Genomic DNA, 14575 nt, shown 5'->3' with positions numbered 1-14575 from the left:
ATAATCAAGTTCAATATGCTTAGTCCGGGCATGAAATACTGGATTAGAAGCCATGTATGTTGCACTAAGGTTATCACAATGTAGTAGAATAGGAAATTGGATGTGTGCACCCAATTCATAAAGTAGGAAGGCTAACCAAGTGGTCTTGGCACTAGCATGAGAAAGAGCCCTGTATTCAGACTCGGCGCTGGAACGAGCAACGGTAGGCTGCTTTTTGGAACACTAAGAGATCAAGTTAGTGCCGAGATAACAAAGATAGGCAGAGGTAGATCGACGAGAATCAGGACAACCAGCCCAATCAACATCCGAATAGGCAGCAAGATGAGTAGGTTGACGTAGGGGACTGAAAAACAAGCCATGATCAAGAGTCCCTTTGACGTAGCGAAGAATACTTTTGGCAGCAATCAGATGTGGTGTGCGGGGGTGACTCATGAACTGAGAAATAGAATTCAATGCAAAAGCAATGTCAGGGCGAGTGATAGTCAAATATTGGAGAGAGCCAACAATTTCTTGAAATGTTGTAGGATTGGCAAGAGAGTCTCCTTCGTTGGCAGTAAGGATGGCCTTGGCAGACATGGGTGTGCTAACCGGTTGACTAAGCAGCATATCATGCTTCACAAGTAGATCATGGGCATACTTGAGCTGGCTGATGTGAAGTCCATGATTGTGAGAGGAGACCTGTAAACCAAGGAAGTAATGCAAAGGTCCAAGGTCCTTAATGTCAAATCCACGACCCAAGGCATCAATAAATCCTTGGAGAAGCTGATTGTCACTACCCATAACCACAATGTCGTCAACATACAACAAAAAATAAAGTGTGCAATCCATGACGAAAAATGAATAGAGAAGAGTCTGCCAAACTTTGAATAAAACCAACCGACAATAGGAAAGACGACATGCTGTGAAACCAAGCACGAGGAGCTTGCTTGAGACCGTAAAGTGCCTTGTTGAGTTTACAAACGTGAGATGGCCGAGATGGATCAATGAACCCTGGTGGTTGAGTCATATATACATCCTCCTTGAGAAAACCATGAAGAAATGCATTCTTGACGTCTAATTGACGAAGTGACCAGCCTCTAGATACAGCAAGACAAAGCACAATTCGAATAGTGGCAGGTTTAATCACATGACTGAAGGTTTCTTCATAATTAATACCTTGTTGTTGATGAAATCCTTTAGCCACAAGATGGGCTTTGTGACGTTCTACTGTGCCATCTGGATTATGCTTCCCTCGGAACACCCATTTGTAGCCAACCGTATTCTGTGATGGAGAGGAAGGAACCAGGGTCCAAGTGTTGTTTTTCAGCAGAGCATTAATTTCATCAGCCATGGCAGCACGCCACACCTGTTGTTTGGATGCCTCAATATAACAGGTAGGTTCAGTAGAATCAAGAGCAATAAGGTGGGCACGAGGAAGAGGGTACTTCACTGTGCCATCAGTGCGAACTCTTTGCTTAATAGTGCCATCCTGAAGGCGTGTTGTCATGGGATGAATGGGTGGAGGGACTGGAGGAGCTGGTGCCGGAATTGGTGGAGGTACATGAACTGGTGATGGAGGGTCAGCGGCGACCGGAGATTTGGCAACCGGAGGAGCGTCATCATTTGGTGGCTGAGGGGCGGTAGACTGAGCAGGGGGCTCAGGTGCAATGTTAACTTGATCAGCAACTGGGGTAGGAGACAGCGCCGGTGGTTGCGTCTGACGATGAAGACGACGCTGACTGTACTGGAGAACAGGTGTCGGGGGCGACTGAGGCGAAGGGATGTCAATGAGAACTAAGGTGGAACGGGATGCCGACAGCTATTGAGATGGAAGGGATGCCGGCGAGGACTGAGAAGGATCGTGGCAGAATGTCGGGCTGGAGAGGGGAGAATCGCGGGGGACGGAGGGAGGTGAGGATGGAATTTCCGAAGAAGGTAGCGTGAGATCCGCTAGGCCGGTGGTAGTTGGAAGGTGGTAAGGGACGACCGGAGGAGCACGACTAGTGGGCGGCAGTGACAGCAGCTGGGTCGATGAAGAAGGACGTGGAAGCACAAGAGTTGTGGAGGGCGGGTCGGATGCGAGAGACACCGTAGGTGAATGTTGACCACATTATGGACTTGGGGTATTGGGCTGTGAACTTGGGCTGTTGGAAATTGAGTCTGTTGAGGTAGGAAGTGGACCTCTGCTGGTCAAAATTTGGAATTCCAGTGGGCCAAGAAGTGGTACCTGCAAATTTTTGTATGGAAAAGATGTTTCGTTAAATAAAACATGCCTAGAGACATAAACATGACCAGTGGTGGGATCTAGACAACGGTAACCCTTATGTTGAGGACTGTAACCCAGAAACACACATTCGACACTACGACTTAAGAGTTTGTTGGAGACATAAGGACTGAGATGAGGAAAACAAGAACAACCAAAGACTCGAAGAGAGGAATAAGGAGGATGACCATAGAGACGTGTATGAGGAGTATCCCAATTTAGAGTAGGAGTGGGAAGAAGGTTAATGAGATATACAAAGGTGAGAACAGCTTCAGCCCAAAGATTTTGAAGAGCACCCGAGGTAAGAAGGAGAGTGCGAGTCATAGTGGCAATATGTTGATGTTTTCTTTTAGCAAGCCCATTTTGTTGGGGAGTGTATGGGCAAGAAAATCGTTGTTAGATGCCTAAAGAGTCACAGAACTAGGAGAAGGCATTGTTGACACATTCTGTACCATTGTCACTTTGGAGGGATTGGACAGAACTTTGGAAAATAGTTTGAATCATGGCAACTAACTTTTGAAAGTGAGTAAGGACCTCATTTTTCCTGCGCATAGGATAAAGCCATGTATAACGAGAGTATTCATCTGTGAAAAGAACATAATATTTGAAACCAGTTACAGATAAGGTAGGAGACATCTAGACATCACTATGAATTATAGAAAATAAAGAAGAAGCGGAAATATTTTTGGAGGGAAAAGGTAATTGATGGGATTTGCTAAGTGCGCAAGTATTGCAAAAAGAATTAAAAGAAAGTTTGGAGCCAAGAGTAGATCCTAAACGAGCTAAAACAGAAGAGGAAGGATGACCCAAGCGATTGTGCTAAAGAGACGAGTGAACAGAAGAGAGTGCATGAGGAACTGTGGACTCAGAAGACAAGTGTAGTGGGTAGAGACCATCTTTGCATGGGCCCTGAAACAACAAGCGACCAATACGAAACAATAGATTTGATAGAAATCTGGAGCAAATAGGAAGAAAACAAGATTGTCCTTGGTGAAACGAGCAACAGAGAGAAGATTTTTACAAATTGACGGAGTGAGAAAGACATTTTGTAGAGAGAAATTAGAAGAACCTAAGGACAAGGGGAGGTTACCAGTATGGGAAATGGGCATTGAGTCCCCATTACCCATATATACACTATGAGGCCCTCCATAAGATTTTGGATTGTGGACAGGTATGGCTGTCATGTGGTGGGTTGCACCGGTGTCTGGGTACCAATTTGGATCAGCAGCATAGTGGACCCCAGCAAAATAGGGAGGAGTACTTGGGCGGGATAACCTTTGTGGGCATGGAGAAGAAGTGGAAGCCCAGGTAGGAGAAGAGAACCGGTGATGCTGCATCGCGGAGAGAGGCCAAATCTGATCTGGTCAGGTCAAGAGGATTGCTGCTAGGAAAAAGGAAAAGGGATTGATGTTGTGACGATTTCTCTAAAGGAGAGAGAGATGCAGGAGGACAAGATTAAAGAACAATACGTGAGAAGAAGAGAAGGATCCTAGACCTAGGCTGATACCATGTAGAAAGTGATTTTCATTACCTTTGTTTATACAACTATACAACTTATATAGCAGCATGTTACATAGAGAGAATAAAGTGCCTTTACAACAAATATAAAACAGATCCTAAACTGATGCTATCACAGTAATTACACAGCAAAGCAGAAATGGTAGTCTAGGTTATGGCTTGATTGTATGCAATGATTTAGGCTATCTAACAAACATCTAAACAGTCCGCAAGTTGGTTGAATCAGTCCACAGAATCCTCTTGGATTCTTTATAAGAATGGAATTATTTCCTTAGTGTCCTTTGCATAGGATGGTCTCAATCCTAATTTAGCTAAAAAGCAGGCTTTATGGAACAAAAGATTGGCCTTAGAAGTAACCAATCAGGATTTTGGTTGAGCCACAAAGTCATAGTTGACTTGAGAAGTGGAGAAAGGAGAGAAATCACCATGTCTGATGTTAATGCCATATCTACACCGTAAAGGGATGATGGCGTCGGTCCGTTTCTCTCCTTGAATCGATCTCAGCTGATTCGTACTTCTCTTTGTTATGAGGAAATGATGTCCATGTGAAGTCTTTAATATACGGATCATCATGTCACGACCTGGGTGTCCTAAATGGTCATGCCAAAGCCTATATGTGTTGGAATCCAAAAGGTCATCTTTTATGACGTTGTTGGATTCAATTACTCAAATAGTGGTAAGATATAACCCACTAAAGTGACACATAATTAAGCTTCTCTAATACTTGTTTTCATCCGTAGTCATTAGAGGCAATGCAAAGGAACTTATGTCCATTCTCACTATGTGTTTCCACATGAAAACCGTTGGCTCTAATATCTTTAAAATAATAAAATTTGAATTGAAAGAATCGACACTTTATTTATAATAGCCAACGATTACATCAAAGTTTCTGACCATAATCTAATCCAAAATAACTATAATCAAATGTAGACAAATAGTAGTTACTCAATCTTTTAGGTAACTCCAATTTGATAGTGACTAGGTAATGTAAGGCGAGATTTTGGTGGAGCAATGCTCACTTGTAAAACCGTTATCTCATATCAAACCTTTCCTAGACATCACAATTAATTGGATGAGCCTAGTTGAGAAAGAGTTAGAACTTTTGTCATTTATTGATAATATATGTCTTAGGCAAAATGCCATTACATATATTCTTGGAAAAAGAAGACTATTTAATCAAAATTTGGGGCATCAACATTGTTGTTTTCCTCGCCAGATTTGAAGTCTGCAATAGTGAGATTGACGTCATTGTCATCTCCTTCAGCTACGAGATGAGCCTCATGGATGCTTTCTCATATGTTTATACACCTTGCATTGTGCAGCTTGTTTTTCACTCTCACTACAGCACTGAAACTAATGCTCTAAAGATCCACATCTTATAGCATACCTCACCCATTAATCGAGATGCACCTTGTGCATTTAAATGTCCCTTAGGGATGTTGATGCCTCTCCACGATGGTCAACGTTGCCACGTGTCCGCACATCAATATGGCAGTTTCCTTCCTTTGTAGGGCGGTTGTATGGACCCACACGTCTATTTTGTTGTGCCTTAAATTTAGGTTTCCCCTCCTTGTGCCCTCCTTTAGGTGCGCTGTTATAATTCACCTCATGAACTCTCTTATTTCCAACGAGCCTTGAATTATAGTTTTTCACGAGTATATTGTCATGTTTCTCAGCAGCTGACCTAGCAATGATAAGCTGATGAAATCTCGTGATCTGTCTAGCATTGCACTCAAGCCTATATTTCTTTGCAATCATTAATGCTGAAACGGGAAAGGTTGAGAGGGTTTTCTCAATAAATTTCTGTACTGTGAGCTCTACTCCACAAAATCCCATTAGTAGTGAGGTGATTCTCGACATTATTCACCCATCGGTGATAACCAATGTCATTCGAATCTAGTTTAGTGAAGTTGAGTTTTTGTACGTTTGCATTCAACATTCAAAAATGAAGGAGAATAAATTAGTTTCGGAGTTGAATACTTCCACGACAACTAATTAAGGATTTCTGAGCCTCTTTACTACCAAAAAATCATTTTTCCAAGAAATTTGGATTAGACCAAAACAATGATGTTTGAATGGTCAATTTTCGATATTCGTAGTTTACGAATGCTCTTAGTTTGTAGTTTAGCTTGTGTAGATACCTCTCACTAGCATGACTAATTTGCTATCTCACTAGGCATAAGTGACACCCTCTTAGTGGGCCCACAAGCTATGGTGGGACCCAGCTGCGATATGCATCCCATAGCCCAATGTCCAGGCTACACCGTGATAGTTGGAAGCGGCCAAGACCGCGCCGGGAAGCCACCTTCCTGGCCTTGCCAAGTTGTCTTCACAATATGGTTTTCTAAACTAGAATGGGGACTTCTTATCCCACATTGAAGAAAATGTAAAGGAATGAGCCTCTCTTCCCTATAAAAGGAGACTCATTCCCACTTACTCAACATCCCATTACACACTTTGTAATCCCTTTGGGCCGCAAGGCCCAAACCCATATAGCGCAACACTTTAAGTGGACGTAGTTTCCTGCTAAGGTGGGAGATGAACCACTATACATCTTGTCTTCTCTTTCTCTTACTCTCTCTTTCTTTTACGTTAATTAGACCCCTCTGATAGGAGCATTTTAATGCGATGTTTTAATAGTTATTTCATCATATTTTACTTAGTTATTTCCTTAAATAATTGAATTTTAATTTAGTTTTTATTTTCTTGGTACATTGGAATAAATGGAGAAGAAATGAGCTGAAATGAAAACACATGGCGAAAAGAGAGGAGTCCTGATGGCACTAGGAAACCACATGGCTTGAAGATGACGTGGGGGATATTATGGGAGATTAAATCTGATTTTTGCATGGGAAATGATGGAGATAATGTGAAAATCGAGGAGATTATGTTGAGAATATCTTGGGAGAGTTTCATGGGATTGTGCAACAAGAAAAGGCTCAAAACAAGTCCAGATTCGTTCCTTAATTCCCTCAAAATATGTTGGCTGAAATTAGAGAATAAAATCTGCAATTTTAATGTGAAATCAAGAGAAAATCAAGGGGAGGATCAAGGATAATGATGCCATGGAGAGATTTAAGGGAGAAAATGTCCAAAACAAGTCCAGATTCATTCCTATTTTCACTCAAGATTATTTTGACCGAAAATTAAGAGAAAAATCAGATAAAATCTTGGGAAAATCAGCAATAATATATTTGGAAAGATTATGGATTTATTTTGAACTTTTTGATTGGTTGAGTGACATGGCAGAGCTGACGTGGCATTAATTCATTGGTTGGAGCTGTGTGGTGCAACCAGAAAATTCTTTGGAAATTAAATTCATGAAGCCTTGCTTCCCCTATATATAGCCTCCTCTCTAGAAGTTTTAGACACCACCACACCACAACACTACAACACCAACACATCACAACAACACCACCACACGACAACAACACCTCTCTCCCTCAGTAAATAAACATCAGAAAAATTCTCTCCATTCTCTAGTCTTCAGAAGCTCTGCGTTTCAACCAAGGAGGAGAAGAAGTCATGCAATACATCAAGATCCTATCCGCCATCCACTCTTGTGTCGTCCCTAGAAGATTGCTTGCTTTCAAGGATCTTCGAGTTCTTCGTCTCAAGGCCATGTCATCCATCTTTCACGGTGTATTTCATACTTTCTTTTGTTTTCCTTTGTTTGATTCGTAGAGTTATGAATTCTAGTTAACATGATGTTAAGGGAAAAGTTTAAAGCCCATTTATATATTTTGAAATAAAATTGTAATTTTTATATGTTGATTTATATGTTGCTTATGTGAGATTGCTTGATTGATTTTGGATTACAGAAAACTTTTGCATGTTTGTGTTCTTTGGTGGCCAACTTAGGATATATGCATGTAATTGGAGCTAATTTAAGTAGTGAAGTGTACATACATGTACATTTGCAAACATAATTAGCTATAATGGGCCACGCTCATTGTACCGCCAAAGGTACTAATTCCAACTAAAGGAATGACATGCAGACACACCGCCAGGCAGGCTACAGCCTCAGCGTCGGACCACCTCCAGATCACCGCCGACGCGCCGCCACGCGCCACGCCAAGATGGCATCAGAAGCTTCTGAAACTGGGAACTAAAGCATATCAGTCCCACATCGAAAACAAAGAGAAGATCAACCTCTTCCTCACCTATAAAAGGTTCTCTCCTCTCTCCTCATTAATTACGCATTCAATACTTATCTACTGTTACTTTGTCAACACAAATACATTGACTAACTTAGGCATCGGAGAGCAGAAGACCGCCCGGCGCGGTCTCCCTCTGACGCCCATTGTATTTCACTTGACAGGTAACGGGAGCTTCGAGAACAACACAAGTACCGATCCGCCCACCGGATCAGCGTTAGCTAGGGTCCAGCTACCGCTGGACTCTTAAACGTTAACATTGGCGCCGTCTGTGGGAACCAAACAACAAAAGACCATCCCATCACAATCACCATGACTAGCGGCAGCGGGGGAAACGACGGAGAGCAGGCAGACAACCCCGCAGCCCCCCAACCATCCGACCCAGCGGTAGGCGTTAACCGCGCACTTTTCACAACCCCGGCCAACCCCGGAGGTGAGGTAAATCTAGGCGGTAGCCGCCCGCTGGGCCAAGATCTCGTCACTATGTACGAGCTGGCACTGACGGATCTTCACAAGGCAAACAGAGAACGTGAGGAGGAGCGCAGGGAAAAGGCTGAAGCCCAAAGGCAGGTGGCTACACTAATGACACGTTTTGAGGAACTAAAGAAGACGCTGGAGGCCACCGCCCGCCCAGCACAGAGCGAGCAATCACGTAGCACCAGGCGTAGTCGACCCAGCACCGGCGCATTGGTACCAGGGCCGGTCGTACAGATGCAGGTACCGCTGAACCCACCTGAGTTGTTGGGAATGGGACCGCCGCCCATACCTCAGCTAATGTTAGAGCAAGTGGTGGAATCACTCCCGCACACCAACCGCTCAGAAACCAGGGCGAGGACAGAAGGTAATCCGCCTGTACCGAGGTGCAGGCCAGCCCAGCGGATCATTCAGACCGATTTCGCCGACGATGCAACCGCCCAGCTATTGGAAAGGATGCACCAACTGGAGCAGAGATTGATCCGGGCGGAGTCGGGCGTCCCAGTGCCAACTCCGAATCCGCTCTTCACTTCCAGACCTGGGCCCTTCTCCGTTGCAATTCTGCAGGCTGTCAGACCAGCATATGCAAAAACCCCAAAGATGTCGCATTACGGCGGAATGTCCGATCCCTTCGTCCATATGGATACCTTCAAGAAGGTCACCAACAACAAGGAGTTTGACGACGCCACCTTATGCCACTTGTTCAGCGAAACATTGGATGGCGAGGCAATGAACTGGTTCTTTGAGTGTCCGCCGGGGTCTGTCGGCTCATTCCATGCTTTATCACATGCTTTCCTCTCCCGATTCATCCTATTGTCCGCCGGGCACCACAATACAAGTCAGCTGTTCAGCGTTAAGCAGGGGGAGGACGAATCACTGAAGGCCTTCGTCACAAGGTGGCGAGCGGCAGCGTCTCAGTGCCGTGACCTAGACAAGACAATGGCATCAGCGGCCTTCAGGAAGGGACTTCTCAGGGGACCGTTCCTCTATCACCTCAACTACAGTCATCCCAATGCGACGTATGACCACGTCATGAGTGAGGCGGTCATTCACGCCCAGGCGGAATTCATCACATATGGAGAAACCCCACCGCCACCAGCAACTCCAGCAAAATCCACACAGCCATCCCCCAGTCACCAGGAAACCGCTAACAAGACCCCCTCAGCACCGCCAACTGACAAGAAAAGGGAGTGGCAGCAGGGCCACCACCAGAACAAGCGGCAGAAGGACCAGCATTACAACAGGGGAAACCGCCCAACCCATGGAGATAACCGCAACAAGCAGGCGGAGTCCTCGCAGCGGTATGCAGTTTTCACGGTCTTAACGGCCTCGTATGAAGATATCTATAATCAGTGCAAGGATCAGATTCCACCGCCACCCCCTCCAAAGTACCCAAAAACGGGTAAACCCAGGAACATCGGCAAGTGGTGCAAATACCACGAGGACAGCGGCCACAATACCAATAGCTGCAATGCTCTCAAAATGGCCGTTGAGACCTTGTACCGTGACGGCAAGATGGAACAGTTCAGGGTGCGCCAACCACCACCAGTAATTGCCAACGTCGAGACCTTGGGCCGCATCAACACCATCGATGGCGGTGCTTCAATCACCAACATGTCTCATAGGGCAAGAAAGCGCTATGAACGCGCTAATCATCCGAAGGAAGTCTGCAACATCCGCTACGAAAGATCCGCCAAACTCCCAAGATCAGGTTGGGAACCTATTACCTTCTCAGAGGAGGAGGAACGCGGAGTGCATTTACCCCATGATGACCCATTCTTAGTCGATGCCATTCTTGGCAAATTCTCGGTGGGGAGAATCTTAGTGGATAGCGGATCCGCTGTCAACGTTATCTTCAGCGGTTGCTACGACCATCTCAAGCGAAACAAAAAACTACTCCAGGATCACGAGCCACTGCTCAGCTTTTCCGGTGACGTCACACAACCGCTAGGGTCGGATTACATGCGCCTGGTTATTGGCACTAGTCCGTGCATGGCGGAGGTGCATACGGAGTTCATTATTGTCGACTGCTTCAGTTCATACAACGCCATCATTGGTCGACCAGCGCTTAACAAGCTCATGTGCATCATTGCCGGGTACATGCTTCTCATGAAGTTCCCCACACCCAACGGCACAGGCTGTGTGAGGGGAAGCCAGCAGCTGGCACGAGAATGTTATTCAACGACTATAGCGCGGTCAACGCGCCGCCATGAAATTCTGACGGTGGGTAATGAGGCACCGCCACCAAACATCTTTGAGGATCCTAGAGATGAGGAGGAGAAATATGTAAAGAAGGAGCCGGTCAACCCGGGCACCTCGTTAAAAGTTGTCTGCATCTCAGACGAACACCCTGAGCGGACAGTCCGCATAGGCGCCCAACTAGATCCAGAGGTGGAGGCAGAACTCACTCAATTCCTACGTGACAACGCCGCCGTCTTTGCATGGTCCTACGCGGACATGCCAGGTATCTCCCCTGAAATTATCACTCATAAGCTGACCATCAAACCCTCCTTTTACCCTATCAAGCAGAAGCGGAGGGCCTTTGATGAGGAAAATACCGGGCAATCGGAGAGGAGGTCGCCAAACTATGGGACATTGGGTTCATCCGCCAAGTCATCTATCCCCAGTGGATCTCAAATTTGGTAATGGTAAAAAAGCCCAGCGGCAAGTGGCGGATGTGCGTCGACTTCAAAAATCTCAACAAGGCATGCCCAAAGGATAGTTTCCCGCTACCTCGTATCGATCAGTTAGTCGATTCAACTGCCGGACACGAGCTCCTCAGCATGATGGACGCTTTCTCCGGATACAATCAGATCAGGATGCACCCCAGCGACCAGGAATGCACCACCTTCACCACCGACAAAGGCCTCTACTGCTACAATGTCATGCCTTTCGGTCTGAAGAACGCCGGTGCAACTTACCAGCGGTTGATGAACGCCATGTTCGCTGAGCATCTGGGCAAAATCATCGAGGTCTACGTGGACGACATGCTAGTTAAGAGCATAAAGGCCAGTGGACATGTGGCAAACCTCAGGATCATAGTAACCATCCTCCTGGCCTATGATATGCGCCTCAACCCAGAAAAATGTGTCTTTGCAGTCACCGCTAGCAAATTTCTCGGTTACATCGTCAGCGAGCGAGGTATCGAGGCTAACCCGGATAAGGTACAGGCCATCCTTAACCTGGCGAACCCCGAGTATAAGGTGGACGTCCAGTGCCTCCAGGGCAAGTTAACCGCCCTTTCTCGATTCATCTCTCGACTCACTGATAAGTGTGCCCCATTCTTCAAACTCCTCAAAACAACTCACAAGAAGGTCATTGACTGGAACCCAGAGTGTCAGGCGGCGTTCCAGGGCCTAAAGGAATACCTGGGGGCAGTCCCTCTCCTTTCTGTCCCTGTGCAAGGAGAAACACTATTCATTTATCTAGCGGTCTCGGCAACGGCGATAAGTTGCGCCATTATCCGGCGGGAAGGCCAGGATGAGCTCCCAGTGTTCTACGCCGGCAGAGGCATGAACGGAGCAGAAACAAGATATTCACCGTTGGAGCAACTGGCCCTCGCACTTATCGTTACCGCCAGACGCCTCCGGCAATACTTCCAGGCTCACACGATCCATGTGTTAACCAATCAACCGCTGAGGCAAGTGATGCAGAACCCTGAACACTCGGGGCGCCTCAGTAAGTGGGCCATTGAGCTCAGGGAATTCGACATAGAGTACAAGCCAAGAACCGCCATGAAGGGCCAGGCAGTGGCGGACTTCATCGCTGAACTTACTGAGCGTCAGCCGGAACCCGGTACTCAAACAGAGCCCGGAACAGAAATAGTAAACGGTGAAGAGGCAACTCCCCTACAGTCAGATTGGAACCTACATGTGGACGGCTCCGCCTGCGCCAAGGCCAGCGGCGCCGGAGTCATCTTAACAGGACCCGGGTGACTGAACGCGGAGTACGTGTTGAAATTCAACTTCAAAGCTTCAAACAATATGGCGGAGTATGAGGCGCTTATCGCCGGTCTACTCCTCGCCATTGACTCAGGAGCTGACAGCGTCAACATATTCAGCTACTCGCAACTAGTCGTTAACCAGGTCAACGACAGCTTCCAAGCCAAGGACCAGCAGTTAGCGGCATATTTGGGGTACATCAAAACGTTGCTAAAAAAGTTCAAATTTCACACCATCACACAAATCCCCAGGGAAAAGAACGCTAAGGCTGATTCACTGGCGAGACTGGCAACCGCCCAACCACATCAGAGTCCAGCGGACACAAGGGTGGAGTACCTTGACAAGCCAAGTATCACAAAGACCCTGGCGGAGATTTTCAACATTCAAGTCAATCCCAGCCGGATGGACGAGATCATTGCATATAAGCGCAGCGGCACATTGCCAGAAGATAAGGTCCACGCAAGACAGCTCAAGCGCAGAGCAACCCGCTACAACATCCAGGATGGCAAGCTTTACCGCCAGGGATTCACCCATCCCAACCTCCGCTGTCTAACCCCAGAGGAGGGAAAGGTCGTCCTAGCAGAAATCCATGGCGGAGAATGTGGAAACCACTCGGGCGCCAGATCCTTGGCCAACCGCACAATGCGACAAGGCTACTTCTGGCCCACGTTTGGTGATGACGCCCGGCGGATTTCGAGGTCTTGCCACAAATGCCAACAGTTTGCAGATCTCCCACACGCACTGGCGGAACCACTGTCAGTCATCATCGGCCCATGGATTCATTCCACGTGGGGCATTGATTTGATGGGAAAGTTCCAAACCGCCAAGGGCCAGTTCAAGTACATCATTGTCGCCATCGATTACAACAGTTAGTGGGTAGAAGCGGAGCCACTGACGGCAATAACTACTGCAAAGGTAATTCGCTTCCTTTGGAAGAATATCTACTGCCGCTATGGTGTCCCACATACAATCATTACAGATAACGGCACACAGTTTAACAATAAGGAACTCATCTCATTTGCCGCCAACCTGGGCACCAAGTTAAGTTTTGCATCTGTCGCCCATCCCCAAACCAACGGCCAGGTCGAAGCAGCAAACAAGATAATCAAGAAGCTGCTAAAAAAGAAGCTCGACGACGCCAAGGGTTTGTGGGCGGAAAAACTTCCAGAAGTCCTATGGGCCATCCGGACAACTCCAACTACCGCCATCGGCGAAACTCCTTTTGTATGATGCTCGGCACAGAGGCTGTCCTTCCTGTTGAGGTAACTCAGCCTACCGCTAGGGTCGACAGCTACTGCCCAGAGACCAACAGCGATGGCGTCAACTTGGATAGGGACCTCCTAGAAGAGAAAAGACACAAGGCCCATTTACACAATTTACAAAACAAACAACGGGTATCGCGTTTCTATAACGCCAGAGTCAAGGCCCGGAACCTCCAACTGGGGGACTCGGTCATGAAGGAAGTCATTCCGCCACCAACAAAACTCCGCCCAACTTGGGAAGGCCCGTACAAAATTGTGGAAGTCGTTAGCCCAGGCACCTTCTACTTAATGGACAAAGACGGCGTCACATCGACCCACCCTTGGAATACTGAACACCTTCAGTATTACTACAAATAGTCAGACCGCTACCCAGGAGCATCTTGACTTAGCTAAATTTTTGTTTAATATTTAGCTAAGGGAAGCTACCCAACGGGTACTACCCCACTTTTGTACACTGATCAGTCAGCTATCAATGAAACGAGGAATTATTCAAACCATTGTTACCAAGTCTAGCACTGAGGGCAACTGGCAACGCCAGCAATCGTCGGCGGACCTCGTCCGCTACGTGGTGCACTTGGACCAATCTTAATTCCTTTAATGTTTCATTGATCGACAGAAGAAAAATATAACTCAAAACACTAGCACTGCAAACACATCATGGCAAACCAATTCAGAAATTTATTTCACTTCCCAACATTCTTTACAAACTGTTGTGCCTCAGCGGCTACAAAACAAAAAAGAGTAGGAAAATCTCTAGCGATCTCAGCTGGCTTCAGGGGTTGCCTTCGACTTCTTCTGCTTCAGCGGGCGGCGGCACGATCGATCGACTCGCTTGGTCGGACCCTCGCGCTATCGGACTGGGGGTCTCTATGGTACCATCCGCCCGGGTGTGCGCCTCCAGGAATCCAGCACGTGACACCTCCGACGGGGTGGGGTGGGGAGTCTGCTGGGACCCTTCCGTCGGATGTGCGCCACTTTCTC

At 46.8% G+C, this 14575-nt stretch overlaps 1 protein-coding gene across 1 annotated transcript; it reads right to left on the bottom strand.

Annotated features, from left to right (window-relative positions):
* Nucleotides 1-5179: 5179 nt before the first annotated feature.
* Nucleotides 5180-5620, bottom strand: LOC112171263. Its single transcript, XM_024308473.1, has one exon. It carries the CDS (start codon nucleotides 5618-5620, stop codon nucleotides 5180-5182), a length of 441 nt encoding a protein of 146 aa, XP_024164241.1.
* Between the last annotated feature and the right edge of the window lie 8955 nt (nucleotides 5621-14575).

Source organism: Rosa chinensis, chromosome 6 (genome assembly GCF_002994745.2).
Source record: "Rosa chinensis cultivar Old Blush chromosome 6, RchiOBHm-V2, whole genome shotgun sequence".
In the NCBI taxonomy this organism is placed as follows: domain Eukaryota; kingdom Viridiplantae; phylum Streptophyta; class Magnoliopsida; order Rosales; family Rosaceae; genus Rosa; species Rosa chinensis.
This window is presented reverse-complemented; position numbering and strand designations above follow the sequence as displayed.